The following is a 25,698-nucleotide window of genomic DNA, read 5'->3' as shown; positions in this document are numbered from 1 at the left end:
TGGCTCTCACACCTGCTCACAGAGGTCAAGCCGGTCCTCGCAGACCTCGCCCGACGGGCTAAGTTGCCCTGTGCTAGCCTCTTGATCCTCTCCTTACACGTTGGCTTCGCCCAACACGTTGACTTTACCTAACACGCTAGCTTCACCCCAGATGGAATCTACAGATGCTTGCAAGCTAGGTTCTCATTTTGTAAATGGGGCGTGGGGTCGGGGTCGGGTCCGGTTGAAAATCTTGACCCGTTTGTAAAATCAGGTCAGATTTGAGTTAGAACCGTTTAGACAAGTCAAATCGGGTTCGACCCCAAAGATTTGTTTTGGCACCCAAGCTTTCCCTCTTCGGTTTCTTCGTTGCCGTTCGCGTGAGGTAGAGCTCCTAGGCTTCGCTGGTTTGCGTAGGGTAGAGATTCGAACAAGTCGCTTGCCATTGCCTGTCTAGGGTTCGCTTTTCCTGTTCTGCATTGATTTGCTGCTGTTCTGCTTCGCGTGAAGTAGAGTTCTGAAAGAGTCGAAACTTCTCTGCCTCCTCCTCCGACTTTGTTACTGTCGGATCGGAAGTCGCGCCGGGAGCTCGCCGCTAAGGTAACGATATTTCCCCCCTTCAACGCAATTCCTCAGTCGGGATTTTTTTCCTGGCGCCAAGAATGCGTTAAACCGCCTCACCAAAGGATTTCGTAAATCCGGGATTTACCACGAGAAGGGGGAATTTTCCGTCGACCGCTGCTTATGTTTTTTTTTTTTTTTTTTTTTTTTTTTTTTTTTTTTTTGCGTTTGGTAGGATTTAGATCAAATCTTGCCGAAATCCTGCATCCTAACAGGCTCCTAGTATTTTTATACTCTTCAGCTCTTCAAAGCCCTAGGAAGCTAAGCTTCAAAATTACTTCTACGTCATCTCCGTATCTTATATCTCCAATGGAGATCAATCTAGGGAAATTGCCATTTGACCTCGATTTCCATCCTTCGAGTCCGCTTGTCGCAGCGGCGCTCATAAGTGGCGATCTCTACTTGTAAGCAGCAAACCCTCGGTTGTCCTGTACTCAAATTAGTGTTTATAGTTGTTTAAAATCTTATTCAATTCATTTCAACAGGTACCGTTATGGCGCCGATTCGCAACCGGAAAGGTATTGCCGAAAACAAGTGATTTGATTTGTCAGCAAGCTTCTACTATTTTTCCAATATCAGTCATTATAAAACTATTCATTCCAAAGTTATTTTAGGTTGTTGCAGGTTTCAGCGCACGAGGAGTCCTGTAGAGCTGTTCGGTTTGTTGATTCGGGCCGGGGTAATTGTTTATATCTTACCTGTTTTTTTTTTTTTCTGGTTGGTAGTTTTAGAAGTTGCATATTGTATGATCTTTGTTTCTTTTCAGCGGTTTTGACGGCTTCTCCTGATTGCTCAATTCTTGCAACTGATGTGGAGACTGGCAGGGCCATTGCTCGTTTGGAAGAAGCTCACGAGTAAGCTGACTAACTCTGCATATATGGGTGTTTAAATACTTTGGTATTAACATAAATTTGTAAAGATAGTAAGGATCTAAGTTTGTGTGCCTTTTCTTTTGATTAAAGGAATTCAATTAATCGTCTCGTCAACTTGACTGAAACAACAATAGCATCAGGAGATGATGAAGGATGCATTAAGGTGCACTTCCTTGCCGCAACAATCATGCCAATCTTTGTGGTTACTTACACTCTAGAAATGCATAGAACTTTTGTTTATTTAGCATCTTTTTGTTTAGGAAGGGCGGAAATCGAAGTTGTAATAATTGACATGATTGATTCTAGAGATGTCATATGATCTATTGATTTTTTTGAGCTGTTCAACTTGATATCACTGAATACCTCGTATGCTTCATATGCTTTATTACTGATACTATTGTTGGCAAATCGGGATTTGTTATTTATTTTGACTAGAAAACAATTACATGGAGAAAATTCTATTTCTGATAACCTTTTCAATGTTGAGTTCAGAATTATTTCAAATGGAACTTGATACAGGACCACTTAGATGACATGCTTATGGCTTCATTTTAGGCATTGCGTAACTCTTTGATTAGAATAATTTTGGATTGAAATTATTAACAATTCTCAACATCGACTAAAACAAATAAAGAGATGCTGTGCGTAGGCTATATCACATGCTCCGAGCTTTGATATTTTCAAGATAAATAAGACAATTGAAACAATGCAAAATAGTAGTCTTCAATTTAATCCCTAATCTAACAACAAGATTTAGGATGCAAAGAAAGTACACTCAATAACCTACGAATTACTAAGCTTAGCAAGAGCACTTGGAGGAGACTTTCGCGATTACAATCTAACCAATTAAGAATTTAGATTCAGAAGAATTTGAATGCAAGTGAAAAAGAGAAAACCTTTGCTAATGAGAGGTGGCGGTCCTCCACTCGATGCCTTCGAAGTCTTCGTCCATGGCTTCCGTCAAAGCAAATAAGAGGCGTCTCTTGAATAGTCACAAAGAGAAAGAAGTTTCCATTGATAGAAAGAGGATGCAAGCTCCACACCTTTTCTCATAAAATCTGAAAACAGTTTCAGATTTTCAACCAGGGAAATCTGAGAGGATTTCTCAGATTTTATTGGGCTAGGATGTAGAGAACTTGGAGGAGAGCCTAGCCTTAGCTGTGACTAGAGAGATGAGAGCAAACCTCCTTTACAGGTTTTGGAAGAGAGGATTTATTCCATGCAATCAGGAAAGATGAGGGGCGGTGGGGAGAGGGATTTGGCGGGCTAGAGGGGGAGTGGGGCCTTGTTTCCTAAATCAAAATTCTAGTATTAGGAAATAATTAAACCAAGGCAGGAAGGAAAATTCAGCCATGAAAGAGGGGGATGGGTGTAGGAGGCGGTAATGCAGAAAAGAGAAACGGGAGGAATTAATTTATTTCCAAAAGTGAAATTATCTCTCAGGAAATAAATTAATTCAATACAGGTGAGGGGAATTTCGGTCAAACAGGAATTAAAGTGATTTCAAATTATTTCCTAAGTATGGTGTGAGCAAGGGCGGAACTCTACATAACCTAGGGGGGGCAATTGCCCCCCCTCAAAAATTTTTTTTTAACTTAAAGGAGAGTAAAAAATTCATTTTGCCCCTCCTAAAAAATCAATTTTGCCCCCCTAAATAGCTTTTTTGTCCCTACTTGTCATTGCTTAATTCATCTCAATCATACATTGCATTTTTTACTTTATCTTCTCCCAATGTATCTATATTCTATATTTTTTAATTGCTATGACAATAGGTAGTAATGAAGGCTCATTTTTCTATGCAATAAATTTATTTTAGAAATACCTTTTGAAAGTGAGTTAATTAGTGCACAAAAAATCTCTAGAACTTGATTAAGAATATCAATTATATATTTTTGTTTCATGTTCTTGCAATTTTTTTTTCTTTTTTTTGTAGCTAAAAATGAAGATGTTGACAGACATTTAGTTTGGATTTGGAAGCTAAATTTTTTTTTTAGATCAAATATAAAGCTAAAAAATTTTAAAACAACTTTTCATAATATTATATATAATATTTTTAATATTTAATTATTTAATTATTTTTATTTTTTATTTAATTATTAAATCAAATACTTTCCTAAAATAGAATACTTAATTTAGGAAATAATTTGAATTCAAATTTGGATGAATTTGAATTTCAAATTAATCCCAATTAATCCCAACCCAATTAAGAAACAAAATAAAAGAGGCAAGGGGATGAGTGGGCCGGTGGCTATGGCCTTGGCCGGCGGCAAGGGGATTGGGGATACTTGGCCGTGGAGTTTGGAAGGGGAGGGGAATCGGGTGAGGTGGCCGGTGGTTTGTGGTGGTGGAGGGTGGGGAAGTTCGACGAGGGGACGATGACAAAGATAAAGAAGAAAACCATGAACCCGGCCGTCTCCAAGGTTGGTGGGTGATATGCCAATCTCCCTCTCCAAGGGATCTCTCCAAAGCTCTCCAAGAACTCTCAAAGGCTCTCAAACACAAGTGCAGGAAAAATTCTTAATAATCATTCATTAACTCAAAACAAAGGAAATGAGACTATAAATAGTCGGGTACAAAGACTCAAGAAAATAAAAGATCAACTTGCCCTTTGGGCTTACATGCGACCACTCCCATGAAAGGGGTACAAAGGGAAATAATAACGACACCTAAGCAAATAAGAAAATGTATAAATAAAATAAAATACAATCATGACTCAGAAATACAAGGACTCGATCGTGGCCGTAGATCGGAGGCCACGTCTCTAATAAACCTTCCACTCTGATCTGATGTCCCCATCAGAACTCTTGTGCTGTGCAAACTTTACTTGTTTTACTGAAATTTGAAGAAGAGTTTAAAGGGATGGTTTGGAATGAAATAAAGTCATTTTACTTCTTGTCCAGGAGAGCAATCTGCATGTTGTCACCATCTCATCGTCATTTGCTCTTTAATCCAGTAAAGTATTATGATACTATAATAATTGACTTTATATAGCATTATGGAATATAGTGCTGTGAGATGGACCTAATGTTCTTTTTTTTTTTGCATTGATTATTCCTTATTTCTTTTCAGGTCTGGGATACTCGTCATCGTTCTTGTTGCAATTCATTTGATGCCCATGAGGATTTTGTCTCAGATATGACATTTGTATCTGGTACAAAGCAACTTCTTGCAACAAGGTTGTTTTTCTATCTTTAGTATCAACAATTTACAGTACTCCAAAATGCCAATATTTCATTTATATTTATGAATTCTCAACCTTTTTTTTTTTGTTATTGAAGATGTGTGGGTGGGTGGGCCGGTGGGGTGGGCAGAGAAGAGATTAGGATTAAGAGGGGAAAGCAAATGAGTTGATTAATAAACCTTTTTCTTTGTTATTAATATTAATTAAAGATTAATGAATAATGTTTCTATGTGGATGATCTGATGAAAAAAAAAAATCTCTCATAATGAGTTTGAATCAATAGCAACATCCTATGCATAGTTAGGGAGTGAGATGGAGAGCATATAGATTCATACAGTGTGGTCTGTTATTTTGTGAGTAACTAATTTGGCTCACAATGTATGCTAGTATTTCTATATTCCAATGTTCATAACTTTTTTTTTCTCAATGTGCTGATTGCTTGTAAATTGTAATCTTTACACCTAGTGCATGTGTATTTTGGTGAATTATTATTGGACAATTTTTATCGCCAAATGCTTATTTATGATTTTATATTTATGAAACAATGAAAAGTGTTGCATTCTAGGATGAAAAAATTAGTAGTCTTAGTGTTCATTGTACTTTCTTTTTCATTATTATTATTTTTTCGTGTGTGATTGAATTACTTTTCATATATTCAACTGTTTAAGCATTTATATCTAAATAGTTGTGATCCTTTGTTTTAGGTATATTTTGCCTGACAGCTTTAAAGCTGTAATATATTGTTTTTATTTATACATGATTATAATTTTTAATTTTATACCTTTTGGCAGTGGCGATGGGTCACTCTCTGTGTGCAGTCTTCGAAAAAATAAGGTTCCATTAAAATCTCTATTTTGCTATAACGGGACTGTTGTTAGTCATTTGTTTGGGAGATATTATGCACTCAACACACATTGCCTTTATGCTAATGTATCAGGTACAGGCCCGCTCGGAATTTTCAGAAGATGAACTCCTTTCTTTGGTGATAATGAAGGTAGAATAACCATTTTTTTCGTTCAATGTTCATATAGTTCGTAGAATGCATTGGATCACAATAGTTTGCTTATTTGAAATAATTTGCATAATATGAAATACTGGTTATTATTTCCTTCAAGCATGCCATTATTACCAGGTGTATATTAGAGCTTATAATTGAAGATCAGAAGAATATGGGCTTGTTTTTATATATAAATTTGGTGAAATATTGAAAAATCCTGAATTTGATATGAATGATTAGTGATCTCATCATTTTCTTTATCTTGTGTATGTTAATATATGTGGATACATAGAGACATAGAGTAGACAAAATAAGTGTGCTGTTGGTGGATTAAATAAGTTACTAAATTATGATTGATATTTTCTTCCCATCTTGTTTAGCATATCCTTGTAGCTTTTGAAGCATATATAGGGACACAGGAAGTGAACCTGGGCTCAAAATATTATGCCATTGAAAATCCTTCAAATTTTTTTACCCAATTTGCTCAGGACGTATGATTTTTTTCATATGCATATGCTTCACTTTGATGAGGACATCCACCGTTCAGTTCGACATCGGCGGGATCGTAGATTGACGGCTACGATTCATTGTTTTATTTAGGTGTTTTAGTGCATTTATTTTATTTATTTTTTCAGTTTTCCATTTGTACCCCTATGAGGGATTTGTGTCATGTTGTAGCCTGAGGGGCTGTTTGGCAACAAGTGGGATTTAACTTTAGTGGGATTTAATAAATCCTGTAAATCCGGATTTAGTAAATTCGAAATGTGTTAAATCCTAAAAACTGTTTGATATGTTAAATGTTAAATCTTGTTAAATCCTGAGAAACTGTTTGGTAACATATATCAAGATTTATGGCGGTTAGGGATTTAAGTTTAAAGGAGATATTTATGAAATTAAGATCATTGCATAAAACATAATAAAACCAATTTTAGGTCATATAAAATGACCGAAAATTCAATACAAAGTTAATTACAAACTAACATGGACCAAAATGAGAGTTTAAATATTAAATAAGCTAATTATATTAATATTTAATTACTAATTATATCATTAATTAATCAATTAAGTTAAATTAGATAATTAATTTATGCACTAATTCTACTATTAATTATTTAATTAATTAACTTAATTATTATTTCAAGATCTCTTTGTGAGTTCTTGAGGAGGTGGTACTTGAGGATTTCTTTGTGAGTTCTAGTGGAGGTGGTACTTGAGGTTTGTAGTTCTAGATTTTCCCTTTCCCCTACACCTATCTTCCTCTTCCCTACCTAACCGAAGCCTCACCACCCTCCCAATTCCCCACCGGCCCCCATAGCTTCACCGCCGGCCCCTCCTGGCCGATCCAGCCACCGGCGGCTCACCCAACTCCCACGGCCGGCTGCCAGCCCGCCAGTTCCAGCCCGCCGCCCCCCTTGCCTCCAACCTTGCCGCCGGCTCCCCTTTGACCTTTTTTTTTTTTGAATTTCAAATTCCTCTTGATTAAATTATTCCTAATTAGTCTTTCTCTATTCAGGAAAGTCAATTAAGGGAATTTAAACCTATTTTGAAATTCAAACCCTTTTCCCTCTCATATTAAACCAAATTGGGAAGTTATTTTAAATTTAATCAAATCAGAAATTAAAATCAGATTTGATTAGAATTTATTTATTAACCCATGGGCCCCACTTACTTAAATCCCAAGCCCCTCTCTCCTCCCTATATGGCCGGCCACCCCACCCTCTCTCTCTCCCATTAATACACTATTAATCCCCCTTCCCTCCTAGCCTATTTCAAATTTAAAATTCTGAATTTGAAATTAATCCTCTCTTTATTTGGAAACTTGAAATTAAATTCAGGATTATTCCCTCCCTCCACCTATTCCACCCGCCCCTAGTCATCCTCACCCGAGCCCCAACCCATCCACCCTCACGGCCCACTTCCTCCCTCTCCCTCTAGCTCACGGTCAATCCCCTTCCCTCCCCAAACCGCCATTTCCACCTCTCCTCTCCCACTTGTCTCCATCGGTGCTCCTTCATTTCCCGACAAGGATGCATGACGGTTCCAGAAGTTGATCACGGATTCGTTTACGATTTTCAAGAGGAAGTTGACATCATTCAATCATCGTTCTTCGATCCCGGATTTGGGTCCGAAGGCACCGTCGAATAATACGTGGAGCGTATTCTCTTTACCTTGGCGGACGTCATCAAAGAGCAACAACCTACAGGATTGTGGAAGATTGCAGGACGACCACCTGTCTCTCCAACTCTGGCCAACTCTCTGTGGATCAAAACCTCTGGCATCCTCTGTCTTGCAGTGGCATCACTAGGCTTGCTTACTTTTGTCCTCCGCTAAACCTACTTCCAAAGAACGATCGAGAGGGAAACTCTAAGGTGAAAGTTCTAATTGTTAAGTAGTGGATTATTTTTAATCGCATATTTGTTTATTATTTTCTTGTCATTATTTCAGATCACTCTGTTAATCTAATGTGTAACCGCATGCTAGAAGCAAGTTAATAACTACAAAAACTGAAAATCCTAACGTAGTGAATCATTAATGTTATAATTTCATTGCGGAAACAAATTTCTTGATAAGATCCTGCAATTCCGTTGGCTGTTTCACATCATTTTTTGGTATCAGAGCATGGTTAGCATGTATTGCATGTGCTAGAAGTTCCTAGGGGTCTAGATTAACCTTTTCTTAAGCTTGTTTGCCTGCATACCATCGCACAGTAATTCTTATTCACTGTTTTGCTTGCTGCCTTCTAAATTCCTGCACCATTTACATCACTTTAATTAAGTCTATGTCATTGTTTAAGTGCTGTTCTTATCACCATAACATCCCTAGTTGTCTAGGCTACTTAACCAATCATTATGACTTGTTGTCCAGAAAATTTCTGCAGCATTTAGAGAACTTTTGGTGACCCAAACCTAGTGTTTAAGTGCTGTCCGCTTCCCAAAACCCATACCCATAGGCATCTTCACCAACTGCTGTGGTTTGCTTTCCACATTTTTAGTGCACCTTCTAGTGACAATTTGGAGAGTCTAGCTTCGCTTTAGGTGTTGTCCCAATTATAGATTCATCCCTAAGTGTTTACAAGTGCTTTCCCAATGGACCCGATAATACTTCAAAAGAAGTTAGATGACATCCTTAACCTAGTGGGCTCTATGACTAGAATTATGATGGAGAATCTTGTTCTCTCTCCACTCTAAGTATGTGCCCCATTCGATCAATCTTGCTAGTCGAAAGATGCCCACTCGACTTATCAACCTAGATCTGAGCCTAAGCCTCAACAACCTCACTTAGAGCCACCTTACCGTCTACCCACCTTTGATGGTTCCTCGGACCCTTACTATTTGAGGGAATGGGTTAGACAACTAGAGAACTATTTTGAATCACGTCATATCCCTGAGTCCCACCAGATTAGTATCGCTAAGTCTCACCTCAAAGGTCAGCCTCTTCAATTTTGGACGAGGTTAGAAGATCATAATAAGTCTCGCGGTGAGTAACCTACCTCTAATTGGAAAGACATGAGGCGAGAACTTAATTTAAAATATCGACCCTCTACCAGTGACCAACCAACTGGTTTTAAGCTTAGGTCACCCCTGTTCATCAAACCTTTGGATGCTGCACTTTCAAGGCCCCTACCCCTAGTGACCGTCATCTAGAGCCCCACCCTACCTCTTTTGTTGGGACGAACCGTTGACATTATTGTGGTCGAGACCACCTTTCCTTTAGTAACATCAGGAATGCTACCCCACCCCGTAGGTTTTCTCCTAGCCTTGATGGCCGACCCTTTATTGGGTCTTCTATTGGATCGGTCCCATATAACTCCCCACTTGGGCCGACTCCTAGCCATCCCAGTCAACCTTTAGCCTCTGATGCATTCAATATTTTTAGTTTATTTTTGTTTTATTGTATTTTGAACAATATTAGTTGTGTTTTATGTTTTTTTTAAGCTATCCTATGATGGTTGGGCATCCAATGATCATGGTAGGAATGTGCTAGGCATGACAAGTCTTGGGTTTGCTTGCTCTTGGGTCTATTTTGTCATTGGGCTGTTTGTTAATTTCGGTTTGGTGAGGTTGCTGCTCTCGGGTGGGCCTTGGTTGCTTGGTTTTGAGCTCAAAATTCTGGATTCTACTTGGTGTTAGCTCATAAATGTTTGAGCTGAAGTTTACCTTAATGATTGAGGATTAAATGCAATTCCTAGCTCATTAAATAAAAAAGGTATGCTTTTATTTCAAGCTAATTATTGAGGAGTTTATTGGAGTGGACTTGTGCCTCTTCCCCTCCCTTTGCCTTATCGGTTTTCCCTTGCTGGCTGGTTTCCCGTGACCTGCCTCTTTGTCTCATGTTCTAGCTTTTCGGGTCCCTTGCTGGCTGGTTTCCCGTGACCTATTGCTTTGTCTCCTGTGCTGGCTTTTCGGGGTCCCTTGCTGGCTGATTTCCCGTGGCTGTTTGGGGGGAATTCCGTGGACTTTTTTCCTGTTTTCTGTGCAGATTTCCTGCTGTTGTTTTGCTGTCTTTTGGCATTCTATTTGGTGACTTTTGGCATTTCATTTCCCTAATTCTAATTGGATTTGGTTGGAGGTGTTATGGCCGTTTGTCTACCTTTTTTCGCCTATAAAGATGAGTTGTTTTGGGATGGAAAAGGTTGTTGAAAATTATGAGCAAAGTCTCTACAAAAACCTGAGGGTTTCTTCTCTTGGAAAAACTTGTGAGCTTGTTCCACCCCCTTTCCTCCTCTCTATTTCATATTGACTTCTAACCTCTTCTTCTCTACGCAAGTTTCACTCCACCTGTATCCTTCTTCTTGAGCTTTGGAAGTGTATGTTGGCTGAAATTTGGAGACATTTGCTGGAGGAGTTTGGTAGGACGTTGGGCTCTTTTGTAGTGGTGGACCCTCGGTTTGCAAGGCTAAGCACAATTTTATTATATATTCCTACTCTCATTGCATGTGAGGAGACTGCTAGACGGTTTTACTGAGAATAGCGTTTTATGGTTTTTATTTTGTTTCGTTCGATTTGGTTTTTTGTTTTTTCGAAGTTTGTTTGGTTGTTTGCAACCTACATTTGAACCGAGTTTGGTTTCAGTTTTGTCCTGGTATTCTCCAATTTGTCTCTTTACTCTATTTTTGCACGCATCAAATTGGTATCAGAGCGAGTTAGGAAATTCTTGGTTTGTGTGTCCCTTGTTTCTTTTAAGTTCTAATATGGCTAACTCGGGGGAATGGCAAAATGTAATGCAACAATTAGCGGATTTGCAAAATCAGATGAATGAAATGGCTAATATCCTTGCTAATCTTAATGTTATTGAGAACGAGGATTTCTTTGAGGATAAAACTGAACTGAGTGATTTAGACTCCCTGCATAACTTAAACCCTGAGTTAGGAGATTTAGAACCTATAGACATTGATACCTTAGCCCTTCCTGATCCTAGTCTCCTCAAGGATACCCCTTTGGATAAGGTCTGCTTGGATGATATTACGTTGATCTCGAAAGAAATTGATTTGACCTTGAATACATTGAAATTAAATTCGGATGATTCTAATTTAATCATATCTCCTACTGAGATGACTCCGAAATAAGTCTGATTTAATTTCGAATAATTCTGATGGTGACGAGGATAATCTTGAGTTAAAAGTGGTTCAGCTGAATTTATTACCTGATTTAACTCCCGATTTAATTGACCCTAAATCCACTTATCCTGATTCTATTGAGAATTGTACTATGAGTTCGGAAGATAGTGATTTGAGTCTGAAAGTTTATGAGCCTAATTTGAATAATGAGTCTCATCTTGTTTTATTGGAGTCTATTTTAGGAGTTGCTCATATATATTTACTTTTTAACGAGTGTGTCTTTCTTGATTGGACTTACCTCTCCATTCCTCGTACCGACATTAATGTTAAAGAGAATTTTAGCCCATACTCTCATTTGACATCTCTCTAACTGTTGTCCCCACATCTGTTTTGGACACTCTACCCCATCTTTTGATTCCCATACCTGTTGGTGACTTTTTGGGCTATCCCATTATGGCTGTGAGTCAGGACTCATCACCTTATCTTATTCCTGATTCATTCGTTTTGCCCGCTATATTCTTGTCCTTCTCTTTTAATGACCATCTCTCTCCTAGTTGGATGAATTTGCTAGATTACACTGTTACCCCTAGGAGACTACGTACGACCCTGACTGAAGTTACCTATAGAAATGCCCTAGTAGCTAAGGATGACTTCATTTCTCTCCCACACAAGTTCCCTTAGACCTGAACACTTTAGATCCCCTCATTTGGTGACTAATCTATATTTATCTGTGTGCTTGTGATTCTGTATGTTTGTGTCTTTTTTCTATCGAAATTGTCTCGGTTTATAACTTTGTGTGAACCCACAATTCTTGTCATTCATCATGCATACCGGGTCTCTTGCATCCACATCTGCATCTCATCTTTAGGAATTGCAAAAAGAGATTAATAAGAAAATTGAGTTAAGTAATGGTAATTATAAGCTTAATGCGGATCCTAAGTAAAGATTTAAATAATTCGAAGTTAGTGATTTTGTTATGGTACGGACTCGTCCGGAGCGGTTCCCATAAGGAACTATTAAAAAAGTTACATGTTAGAGGCGCAGGCCTGTTCAAAATAATATCCAAGAAAAATAGTAACGCTTATATTTCATACCTTTTCGAAGGTTTCTACTTTAATCCTACAGTTAACATCGAAGATCTAGTAGCCTTGAGGGACCAGAGTTTAACCCTGCAAATATAATAAACATTGAGCCTTGTGTGACCATACCTAGTTAGATCCCTAGCCTAACTTCACTCCCCAAAATTTCCTACTTTACCTAATGCGGAGGAGATGGAAGCAATACTTAGTGATGAAATCATCTCCACTAAAGATAGTGGGAGCCAAAGGTACTTGGTCCAATGGAGAGGGAAAACCGGAGGCGGAGAGCACGTGGATGGATCGCGAGGAGATACAGAGATTGGACCCCGACCTACTGGAGCTATAGGAGAGTCACGGGATACTTACTCGATGGGGTCGAGCTTTCTCCCACCCGGGGAGAATGATGAGGACATCCACTGTACATTTCGACATCGGCGGGATCGTAGATCAATGACTATGATTCATAGTTTTATTTAGGTGTTTTAGTGCATTTCTTTTATTTATTTTTGAGTTTTCCATTTGCACCCCTATGATGGATTTGTGTCATGTTGTAGCCTGAAGACATTTGTGTCTTTTATATTTTGTGCTTTGGAGGCCTATATATGAAGGCCTAGTCTTTGTATTCTTGGCTAATAATATTGATGAATGAAATTTTCTATTGTTGATCTCTTTGTGAGTTCTTAAAATTTTCCAAGATCTCTTTTTGAGTTCTTGAGGAGGTGGTACTTGAGGATCTTTTTGTGAGTTCTAGTGGAGGTGGTACTTGAGGTTTGTAGCTCTAGATTTTCCCTTTCCCCTACACCTATCTTTTAAAATCAGATTTGATTAGAATTTATTTATTAACCCATGGGCCCCACTTACTTAAATCCCAAGCCCCTCTCTCCTCCCTATATGGCCGGCCACCCCACCCTCTCTCTCCCTCTCCCATTAATCACCCTTCCCTCCTAGCCTAATTTTAAATTTAAAATTCTGAATTTGAAATTAATCCTCTCTTTATTTGGAAACCTGAAATTAAATTCAGGATTATTCCCTCCCTCCACCTATTCCACTCGCCCCTAGTCATCCTCACCTGAGCCCCAACCCGTCCACCCTCACGGCCCACTTCCTCCCTCTCACTCTAGCTCACAGCCAAGCCCCTCCCCTCCCCAAACGGCAACTTCCACCTCTCCTCTCCCACTTGTCTCCATTGATGCTCCTTCATCTCCCGACAATAATGCATAGTGGATCCAGAAGTTGATCACGAATTCGTTTACAATTCTCAAGAGGAAGTCGACATCATTCAATCACCGTTCTTCGATCCCGGATTTGGGTCCGAAGGCACCATCGAAGAATACGTGGAGCGTATTCTCTTTACCTTTGCAGACGTCATCGAAGAGCAACAACCTACAGGATCGCGGAAGATTGCAGGATGACCACCTGTCTCTCCTACTCCGGCCAACTCTCCGTTGATCAAAACCTCTGGCATCCTGTCCTGCAGTGGCATCACTGGGCTTGCTTACTTTTATCCTCCGCTAAACCTACTTCCAAAGAACGATCGAGAGGGAAACTGTAAGGTGAAAGTTCTAATTGTTAAGTAGTGGATTATTGTTAATCACATATTTGTTTACTATTTTCTTGTCATTATTTCGGATCACTCTTTAATCTAACGTGTAACCGTATGCTAGAAGCAAGTCAATAACTACGAAAACCGAAAATCCTAACTTAGTGAATCATTAATGTTATAATTTTATTGCAGAAACAATTTTTTTAATAAGATCCTGCAATTCTGTTGGTTGTTTCACACCACACTTATGTTTATTTATAATACTATTTAATGCACATATGTATTGGAATATACTTTTTTTGTTTATATTGCGAAGCATAAAACCTAAAAATACATGAAGTGATAAACGGTGTTAAAAAAATAATGAAGAAATGTAAGAGGGAGAGTTTAAAATAGTTTTGATTTGACATACAACTGGGCTATATTAGCATAGTCAAAATGTGTTTGAGCCATGTCTAAGATGGCATTGAACAACTTCTTAGAAAATAGTGGGACATGCCAATGGTATGGCTATACATGGTATCCTATAATTTTCTAATGTTGTGCTTTATATTTTGCAGCAATACTTCTTCTAATCAATTTTGATTTTGTGTTTTATTGATTTTGGTTTTCCATTTTGTTTCTGATAAAGCCTTTATTTATTATCAGGGTGGTAAAAAGGTTGTTTGTGGATCTCAAAATGGGCCATTGCTACTGTACTCTTGGGGCCATTTTGAGGATTGTAGGTATGCATTAAGCTCTGGTCAAACTCTAAGTAATTTCTAGTGGCAACTTATATATCTAGCAATTATTGATTTAAGTTTATAATTCCTTTTAATTTGTCCTATATTCATATATAACTTTTTTTGAAAGATCTAAGCTGCGTGTGTTTTTGTTTGCCTAGGCCTTGCACGACTTGCAATTTATTTAGTTTGAGTTGTTAGACTGAATTTAAAGCTTCATTTGGTAATGTCTTTTATTTACTTTATTTTTCAAAATTCTGTTGATGTTTCATAATTTTAATTTACGGGGAAACATGTGATGAAATATTTTATATTTCATTTGCACTTCTCTATGGCTTCAATAAACTATGTACGTTTCACCAATGTTTAAAATGGCGAAATCGGGAATCGAGGCGTTCTTCCTTAGCCGAGGTGAGGCATAAGCTTCGAGGTGGATCGAGGCGTAAGCCTCAAAATAGAGAAATAAAAACACACGAACTTACAAATAATTCATTAAAAATGACAAAAGTAAAATAAAACATCACATATTTATTTGATTCACCATTATATAGATATAAACTACAATTCCCAATATTAATGTTATTATAAAATAAAAATTTGAAATGAGATTCAAAATAAACACTCATTTAAACTTAAATACATCATAAATATTATAATCCATGGCAATCTCATTCTTACTTTCATATTCTTCATAGTAGCCCTCGTATGGAATAATTATATCATCATCGAATTCTAACCCATTATCATCTTCTAAATATTCTTCAATTATAACATTTATTTTAACTCCCCATATTAATTAACATCAGATTCAATGTAATATAAATTTTCATTCTTCTCATCATCAAATGCATGCCTCTATTTTCAATTTTAAATATTTTATTATTTTTTAGTATTATCCATTCATCATTAGAAAATATATTCTAAAAAATCAAATGACTTATTTTATCATCAGTTATTCGTCTCTATAATTTGAAGTGTTTCTCTTTTTTTTTATTAAATATAACACAACCATTCAACTTTGTTCATTTGTCTATAGCTAATTTGTTCATTCTCTTTGTATTATAGAATAAAGTATATATAATAATAATAATAATAATAATAATAATAATAATAAAATTATAAAACTTAACTATAACGAGGCGTTGCCTCGAGGTGTGAGCCTCATTTAAAAAAAGCATGAGTCTCACTGGCACCAGCGAGGCTTAAGCTCGAGGCACTCATTGTGCGCCTCAATTTGAGGCGAGCCTCAAGGCGTGCTCCTCGAACGATTTTTTAAACCATGCGTTGCACTTACATAGCAGCTCATCAATCCTCTAAGAGTTTAACAGTGACAAAGTATCAATGACATGAGTAGAGTGATGAAAAACACAGCACAGCATTACCAAACAAAACCTTGGGCTTTATGTGACACGGTGATATGCAAAAGTGATTAATGCACAATAAATGAAGGATAATATAGAAATGGTTAGCATTCTCACAAGCTTTAATGTAGGTATGGGGCGCAGTAAATCACGAGTTCAATGTTGAAGGCCTATTTGGCTGTGATAAACAACACATTACAAGGATATGATGCTGCAATAAAAAAAGGGACTCAATTAAGGCCACATTCTTTGGTAAAGCCGAATTGCTATTCAACTCAACAATTACTGACAATTTTTTCACATTGCTTTAGCCCTATTATAAAGGAAATTAAAGTTTTATCAAGAGAATTTAAAAAAGAAATAAACTATGTTAATGTTAGGAGCATATCTTACTAAGTCAGATGGTAGTCAAAGTATGTACACCCAAGAAAATTTGATATTTGGCCTTTAGTTGGTATGTGTGGTTCTTCTGACTTAGCAGATTGGACTGGAGCTTGACCAAATGATGTTGAAACCAGCTAGCTCTTCGACTATGTAAAGAAAAAATTATGCTTCTTCTATCCTTTAATTGAAGTGGGGAGGAGCAAGGGCTTGAACTTCATTTTTTATGATGAGATGGGAAGATGTAAATACCATTCTTCCTCACTGAGAAACCATGAAAGAATTGATTTCTAGATGAAGGTATCCTATTCACTTTCGTAATTGAGCCATATCGTTAGAATCGAAGTTTGGGAAACTTTGAGCTTGAGAGATAGTTTAGTTGTCAATAACAAGAGGAAGTCGGAGAACAGAGCCACTTTTGACATGGCTAGTTTGAAGAAAATCTCATCTTTGAGAGATGAACTAGGATGCTAAATAGTTTTCTAACAACATTAGGTTCTCTCCTAGCTAAAACACTTGTCTTCATTTCAGTAGATATGAAGTGAGAGGTGAAGTTTGTTATGTCATACTCCTCCACATTTATAATCAAGAGCAGTAAGACCCTGGTTGAGAAGAGAACCTACATAAATTTTTAGGAAGTCGGAAATGGTCTGCTCCTACCCTACAAAAGCATTAATGAGTGGACTAGATGAGCAAAATAGTGTACCCTCGTGCCTAAAATAGTTGAAGAGAGACCGTTTCAATTTTTTGAAACCCAATGGATACTCCTTTGCGCCATCACAAACGTTAAATTTTATTAAATTAACCAATGACATAATTGTCTCATTTAAGGAAATTTGAAATCATTGCTCATCATAAAAACAATTATTAGATCCACTCAAGTTAAAATTGAACCAAATAGTTATTCATATGCAAAAACTCTTGAAAGTAGGAGCTTAGAAAGCACTACAGCGTATTATGTGTAGTTTCCTGATTGAGTCCTAGAATCATGAACATTGCAAATTACTTAGACTTAGGATTGACGATCTCTTGAGAAAAGATGGCTTATATTAACATGGTGAACATGGTGAGGTGTGGTGTTTTGAGTATTTGGAGTGAATGCTAGAGATATGGGAATTGATGTCTACATTAAACTCACAAAGTCAAATCACTTATTCTTTTTGTACCTATTTTTTTGACAAGCAACTTCATGTCATGCAATAGGCTTAATATTTAATCTTACCACTATAGATAAGCTGGATCCCACAACAACTACAACATCAACATCCAGCCTTTATCCCACTGTGGGGTAGGCTAAGCTGGATCCTATTTTATTAACATTCATTCTACCTAGGTTTAGGGAAATGTTTGGAAGTCTTATTACAACTACAAACTTAATTTTTCTCTCATTATGTGTTTATGTTATGTGCAGTGATCGTCTTCTTGGGCACCCTATGTCCGTCGATACATTATTGAAGGTACATGAAAGATGCCTTTTATTTCTTCATAATGATAGATTTAGTTGAATATTCCTCATGCAGGAAGCCTTATAATTCATCTCGACTATTTTAGCTTGACGAAGATACTCTTATTTCTGGGTCAGAAGATGGAGTTATAAGGTTTGCATTTAAACTGTTGAACTATTATACATTTTAATTATTTTTTCTCACCTATAGCCGTTAGTAATTATTTTGCACTTTTTTCTTAGATTGGTGGGCATATTGCCAAACAGAATTATTCAACCCCTTGCAGAACACTCAGAATATCCAATTGAAGGCCTTGGTAAATTTATAATGTCTTGCATCATTGTAGAAAAAATAGCAAGGTAGCATAGTTGATTATTTTATTTTATTTTTGTTGCCAGCCTTTTCCTATGACAGAAAATTTCTCGGCAGCATATCACATGATCAAATGTTAAAGGTGAGAATAAAAGAGGTTGATTTTTTTTTTTTAGGTTGATTTGATTTTACATGTATAATCAAATTTATTAAAATGTGATGGAACATATCTTGGTGGGGTGTTATGATTTGGCAAGTTGTGTAGCACTCATTGACGCTCATTTTACTCACAACTCTGATATACCAAGACATTGTCAAACATTTCAACAATTAGCATAATATTTTTAAAATTGTTAAGAAATGTTTTGACGTCTCTGATTCACCCTTAAAACATAGCATATATATAGTTGGTTATTGACAATACTAGGTCTCCTAGCTTTCCTTATTCTCTATTGTTTTTATTATTATTCATTTTCATTATTTTTGACTAATATCTTTGTATTCAATTTCACAAGGTTTTGATTCTTATAGTGATGGCAATTTCAATTTTGATTGTGTTAATTTATTTTAAATTAGTTTTAGGCATTTGGTTTTAGTTTTAAGTTCTATCTTAATTGTTGATGTCACATTCTTTTGCTGCTTTTTCTATGTTTTATGTTCTCCTTTTCATCCATTTTGAGATATCATCTTATATCCTTAGTTAATAACGATATAACTTGAACTTTGATTCCATTATATGTGATGTTGATCCTCCCACTTACAAGATTGCATTTCATCCCTACATTTATCTTCAAAGAGATCGGAGACATGTTGCCAGATTGATTCAATTTAGTCAAATTGGTGTTTGATGCCAAGCTCAATCACTCAAGGTTCTGTTGACAACAAGAATTGTAATTCACTAAGCTGAAGTTTAGCCTTATTGGCTTTGCTGCATCATTGCTCCACTCTGCTATGATTAACTTGCCTAAACTATCCATTAGAGAGGGCTTGGCATTATTCAGTCAATTCTTTAATCTTAAAGCCTACCCATTCCACTCAGATCAAATGGGTCATCATGATGCCTATGGAGTCACCTTGAGTCAAATAGAAGCAAAATAAGCATACAAAAGTTGGCTAAAAGGAATCCAATACTTAGGTTGATTGTATTTGAGTCTTTCCATCCCTTTAAATTACAGAAGTGCCCCTCATCCAAAAATTCTTGGACTAACACTTCGAATTTGGGATCACTATGAATTCAACAGAGAAGATGGCAGAGTTGCTTGAGAAGGAAATAAGTACATCAATAATACCAAATTTGGTCATTCAAGCTATAGATTGATTTGTCAAGATGAGTCGGCTTCAATTTATAGATGTATCTGAATGCTATGTGTCTAGGTTTATGTTCTAAGTAGTCAAGATAGAATCTCTTATTGGCACTATAGTCCAATTTCCTTGTTGAATCTTACATCCACTCGTTTTATAGTGCTAGCTATTACAAGAGCATGTCAACCACCTAGTTGAGTTGACCAAGCACTGTGTGAGAGAAGATGAAAGTCAAAGAGGTTGGGTGACATAGAAAACTTAAAATAAATGAGCAAGAAAGGTATTCGATTTGATAAGAAATATACTTGGACGATTTATAGATAATGCCAAATCGCCATAAATAGAATTTTACACAAAGTACTTACAAAACGCTCATTATTACAGGAAAAAGCCAACTGATCGACCATATAAAACATAGAAATAATTGCTTAAGGTTGGTCAACTAAGCCTAGCCTCTTCTCTATGCACCTTGCTCATGTTCTTCCCATTACATAATTGTAAAATATCTGCAGAGATGATAAGAACTCATTGGAAGATGCGTAACAACAAAATTAGTAGATTCACAGGAAAATCTATCAAAGGGACCAAGGTAGGCTCAAATAATTAACAAGTATGTCTAGTCGACTTGTCATAAAACTACTCAGCAACAAGTCTATTGATTAGATTCCTTGCACGACTAGTTAAGCAATCCTACACATACAGCCTATCTTTATTTAGAAATTTATGATTCTATTATTTACTAAATAAGCATCTTATCAAGATCACATAACATCAACAAGGTTGAAGAAGACAAGGGTGCAATTTCAAAGATCACATAACATTGATAGTGAGCATCAATGCCAAATATCACACAATGTTGGCTATAAATTAATGCTGCATATCACATTGGTGATATTATGTCGTAGAGGTCTGTGCCACACCTGCTTCCACTTTAATGGATATATTATCAGTCCATTCGCACACTCATATAGGAATCAATAATTATTAATGCTAGTGCAAGGGATTCATGAAAATGAGAGTGATCTATTTTGCATCTATTCATACCATTTTGTTGTTCATGCCCATGCCAAAGGTAACAAAACCATGGAAAGTTCATACCATTTATGCAAAGATAGATTGCCAAAGATGAGTTGAGGATCTCCTACTTGACATATGCATGAAATACTAAAGTTTGATTTCTATCTAAGCACTCTCTTGTTCGTTTCATTGGAGATCTCTTGCTCACTTTGATAATGTATCCCTAACTTGTGGCTATTAGGGCATCTAATTTTCTATAGAAAGCATGAGTAAGGAATCAAGGGCTGTTTGATTGTTTGTTTGATATTCGACTAGCATGCAAGATAGCGGATAATGTTTCCTAGTCGTCAGGACAGAACTGACACCTTATGGGCTATTTTTAACAATAATTTGCATATTCTTAGTTTAAGTTACAAACAAGAGGGGATCATTGAATATTCTTTTTCATTTGTTGAAAGTAAAAAACCTAGTTGTTATTGTTTCTACTCGGCTAGGTTTCCCGAGCTATCTTGAATGGATTTCCATCGCCTAGCACAAATGCCGCTGTCAAAATTTATCCAAAATAACTTGTCACTCTTCAATTCTGCTCAATTAGGCTCATAACTTGGTCCATTGGCTTTGCAAGGTGACCCTTTACCCAATCTACTTGGTTATCTTTAAATTGAGTTGGCTATGGTTCTAAACAATTGTTCTACTGAGTTAATCAGTCCAATTTATGTTGGATCACAAGGGGGTTCTATGTAGAAAGATTCTAGGCGGTTACATTTTCCATTCCTTTAGGAAATTTTGTTATATAAATCCAAACTATTATTTTGAATAGTTGAGGAGATTTCTTCCTCATGCCTACTTAAATTACGATGTTGCCTTCAAGTTGGTCTGGTTTTTCCATAACACTTCGTCCGTTAGAATTCCTTGCTATGTGGTTGTTTTTGTCATGCTGATATCTTATATAATACTTCATAAATCAAGTCATGCATCTTGTTCAAGTTAACTACAAGTAAACGCGTTGGTTTGTAACATAATGCTTAAGCATGAAAATGTGAAATAAATTATGCACTCGATTTAAAAGTGGTGGTAAGAGAAGTTGATATTGCAAATTTGCAACTACTCAATATTTCACATGTTCTTAAAAGACGTGGCTTAAGTTTTTCACTTGGTTGGAATGCTCAATTCCTTTCATGTACCTAGCGAACTATTAATCTCCAGTTTCTTATTGGGCATAACCATGCTTTGTATCGAGGCATTTGTATTAACTATCCTATACTATCTGAAGTCATTATTTAGTCGTCTTTATCTTTTCGATAGTTTCTTCGGTCAACTTTGCTCCAAAGTTTGTCGGTACCAACATAGAGGTGATCAATATTTACTCTCACATAATGCTTTATATTGTGTCATGTCAATGCTAGCTTGGTAATTGTTATATGCAAATTTAATCAATGATATTTAGCTCCTAGCTTCCCCCAATAATTGAAATAATGGTTGAATCTTGGGTGAAACATGCATTGAAGGTGGAACTTAAGTAAGAACAAAATTGCTAGAAGGTGAAATTTTCTAGAGCTTGGCTATTGTTATGATGAACACTCTCTCTTATGTCTCTCCTTAAACAACAATGTTTGTTCGAGCCTTACATACTATAGAGGTTGTCAATGCATTACTCCTATCTTGATGAGAGGTACTCTGTCAGCCCCTCCACAAACTTTGCAGCACATTCCATTAGTGGAGGCAAAGATGGTGCTAGTACAGGCGCCAAAGTTGACATTGTGATGATCCATCAATTCTATTTGCCTCTTTATGGGAACGACCTTTTTCATAGGTAAGGGTTTGATAGATCTTAGTGAATCAAAGTAGAAAGATGAGAAAATGTTCTTGCTATAGCTTAAACATGAAAATGTGTTTTATCCATGATTTCTAGATCTATCATCACTTCGATTCATCATGTCAAGGACATGCATAGCCAATATTAGGGACGTTCCTGTCATTGCCTGTGGAGCTTATCTTGACGTTTATGGCATTCTTTGAGTGTCGAAGAAGGTTTGAATCATCTTTATGATGCCTAATGTGTCATTTCTTCTAGCCCTTATCTAGTTTCTGACGGATGAGTTACTTGTTCTCATTTGATCCATGTCGAACATTTGAGCTTTGCAAGGAGTTTGGTTGGGTTATATGGCTGACCAACTTCTACTATGAGCCCTATATGTACATTCACTTAAAAAAATCTTTTGAATTTTCTCTGAAATGCTACTTGGGCATCTGTTCAAGAGTTTTAGTTAAGTATTCATTTGGATTGCATCCCGTCGAGCGAAGTAATGGTCGAGATCATGGTTTCAACTATTCAGCTCAGATCTTTTCTTAGGAGATGGTTTGATTTTGCTGCCCCCATTGAACATGTTGCTTATGTTCACTTGGTGTATGGAAATATTATGATAAAAATTTATGGAAATAAAAAACGAACTTGTATTGTAGGCGTTGTTACTATTTACATGTATGTTTATTTTTTTTGTTGATGTTTTGTTGCGGGTGAAGGAAGATTTATTTGTTGTTTGTTGGTTTAAGAGAGTTGTTTACAAGGCGGGTAACTGAGATTGGTCATGAACGGTAAAAGAGAGCGGAGTGCAAGGAAAGTAAGCCTGCAAGAAAAAAACTTGAGAGCTTATATTGATATTTTTGAGCGATTTTCACCAATTTGAGCCATCTTTAGTTTGCTGAATAATTGAAAGAAAAATCTTTCTTTTGAGCGTTGATTTTTTCAGTTTGTGCTTCTGCTTATGTAGTTGTGGGACGTTGAAGAGCTTTTGAATAATAATCAAACCGAGCCAAACATCAAGCAAGTTGAAGCTGATAGTGAGGATAGTGATGACATGGACATGGATCTTATTCCATGCCAGCCTGCAAAAGGTACGCCAATCTATATCCTTGGAGCTAGCAGCAGGTTTTCTTTTAGTCAATCAAAGTGCCACTTTTTTTGACCTATTCTGCTGAATTAATATGCGAGTAATAAAAGTTTTAAAAACCTCTAAGTACATATAAAAGCCAGTTATCCAAGATCATATATTCTATTTTAATTTTGATTTTAGTATTATTTTCAGTCAATTTTGGTTATTTTTTACTACTTTATATATATATATATATATATATATATATATATATATTGAAGCAAATAAAATTTTATTGAAATGGGATGAAAAGCAGGCTGTCTCCCCTAACACTTCAGTGCATGCCAGAGTCCCATATTTTGGTCTGTTCTTGTATGTGCAAATACAACCAGCTAAACAGCCCTCTGGGACAGGAGAAATTATTCTGTGTGGACACCGAACGCCATTCGGAGACCTACCAGAAAGAGCCAAGTCGGTACCGCAGCTCGGTACTGCTTGGTACCGCGGCTCAGTATTGCTGATATGGCTCATTTTGGTTGGTCTCCGGATGTAGAGCCGCGTTCGGCGCCCGCACAGAATAATTTATCTTGGGATAGATTGGTGAGGCGATTGCTTTATACAACCAGTTTTTGCTAAAACCGTTCGGATTCAGCTGAAATGGAGGACCAAAAGCTGAAACAAAAGTTTTTTTTTTTGCTCTGTGAACTGATTATACCCTTATGTTCTGCATATTTGACAGGCTCTACTAGAATGGATGGCAATAGCCGGTATTCAACTGCAAATTTCTTTGCAGACCTATAGCTGAGGACATTTGCCATCAAAACACTACATTTTTACGTGTGATGGAAAATTTTGCCATGAGATAGTAGGACTGGTTTACTTTTTGGTACGGATATTGTTTTATTTTTCAACACGATTGCACAATTTTGTCAGTCACCCGGTATTTAATTTGGTATTAAGCATGTAGCTGCTAATATATTTGTCCAAAAGCGTCCGTTATTTTAGATTATTCATTTCCTAAAAAATTATTGCATTAAGACAGTTCTTTTCTTTTTTTGAATTTGATAATCTTGTTGTAATTAAACTTCCTATATCGATGAAGTCACTCATACAAAATGTGCTGAAACTTGTCATGTCTTACAATCTATAAATTGGTTTCACTGCTGTCTTTTCATCTTCTTGATGATGATTATCTCATTATTTGCAGCTACCTAATGAATTAGCATGGCAAAGTAAAGTTGCAGAATTGGAAAAATTAACTGTCAGCGAACTCTTAAAAGTTGACAGAGGTAGTAAGTTTTGAAAACTACCTTAACCTTCATCCAATATTATTAGGACTAATCTACATTATGTGATCTATGATGCCACCTACAAAGCTTACATAGCTTAGAACATAAATAATTTTTTATAAGATGTAAGACATACCGTTAGACTTCCCAACCTCCTATGATTAGCATGTAAGTCTTTCTATGAGCATCTTCTCAGGGGGTCAAAGAGTAGTCTCACACATCTCTATTACTTGCATTAGAAGGCACTTATCATGGATGTTATTGTAACTTCCACTCTCATGTTTTGGAGCTACTATTCTATGCGTGCGCCGGACGGGAGAACTGTCCGGTTAAGCGTTGGGTACCCAGCGGTACCGATTGCAGGTACCGAGCTGGGTACCCAACAATGGGGTGACATGTGCAATTTTATTGGTCTCCAGACGCCCTTCGGACTCCGCACAGAATAATAAATCCATGTTTTGGGTACTCACATTTGAATTAGTAAGGTAATCACCATATATGGTATTGTAACTCCAACTCCCACTTTTGTTAGTCATAAAAGCTTATACCTACCTTGGGTATTATGAGTTTAGCTTGAGCATTCTCTCTCTAGTTTTTGAGGTGTTGTAAACACCCTCTTTCAATCTTTTTGGGATACTTAACTACTCATTAAAATATTAGTCCTAATTTTGGGTTCCTCCTTAAAGAGTCAAGAGCTGCATGACTTAATTTCTTTTATAAGATAGAACTCATCTCCCATGATACATATGGCTTCTCTCTCTGTGCACAATCTATTAGACTGTACTATGTTTGATTCTCTGATAATCTGCATTCAGCTTATGCTTTAAAGTATGAAATATTTTTGTAATGTGCCTCTGGAATAAGTATATAGTTATACATGTTCTTACCTGATCTGATCCAGGATAATCAACCTCATTTCTGCATTTAATCCTTCTGATTGTGTATGGGAATGTTTTGCATGTATGTGAAAGTCTGCATGTGTTCTAATGTGAGTCATGGGGAATGTGTTTGCGTTATGAAAATTCTAAAAAATTTCCCCAGGGTCGCCACAACGCTGGGATAGGTGGTGCCGCGACACTAAGGAATTCGGAATTTGACAAATTAATTCAATGCCGCGGCATTGAGGGTGGCGTTGCGGCACTGAGGGCTCCTAGTGGGAGGAATGTG

The 25,698-nt window shown here is 36.8% G+C and overlaps 1 protein-coding gene across 3 annotated transcripts; it reads left to right on the top strand.

Annotated features, from left to right (window-relative positions):
• Positions 1-307: 307 nt before the first annotated feature.
• LOC110111821 (WD repeat-containing protein 55) lies at positions 308-24,416 on the top strand. Of its 3 annotated transcripts, none has more exons than XM_020843860.2 (16): positions 308-579; positions 824-1,004; positions 1,086-1,118; positions 1,215-1,279; positions 1,367-1,454; positions 1,563-1,635; positions 4,542-4,648; positions 5,445-5,487; positions 5,591-5,647; positions 14,478-14,554; positions 17,705-17,750; positions 17,845-17,891; positions 17,981-18,054; positions 18,137-18,192; positions 23,141-23,264; positions 23,982-24,416. In XM_020843860.2, the coding sequence occupies exons 2-16, from the start codon at positions 910-912 to the stop codon at positions 24,041-24,043; spliced, it is 1,047 nt and encodes a 348-aa protein (XP_020699519.1). In that variant the 5' UTR covers positions 308-579; positions 824-909; the 3' UTR covers positions 24,044-24,416. The 3 variants fall into 3 exon arrangements, with proteins under 3 accessions (XP_020699519.1, XP_020699514.1, XP_020699505.1); XM_020843855.2 differs by having other exon boundaries at positions 776-1,004; XM_020843846.2 differs by having other exon boundaries at positions 309-579; positions 842-1,004.
• The last annotated feature ends 1,282 nt before the right edge of the window (positions 24,417-25,698 follow it).

The sequence above is a fragment of the Dendrobium catenatum genome, unplaced genomic scaffold, assembly GCF_001605985.2.
Source record: "Dendrobium catenatum unplaced genomic scaffold, ASM160598v2 original_scaffold_21676, whole genome shotgun sequence".
In the NCBI taxonomy this organism is placed as follows: Eukaryota; Viridiplantae; Streptophyta; class Magnoliopsida; order Asparagales; family Orchidaceae; genus Dendrobium; species Dendrobium catenatum.
Note: the sequence above shows the minus strand (reverse complement) of the source record. Positions and strands in the feature narration are given on the sequence as shown.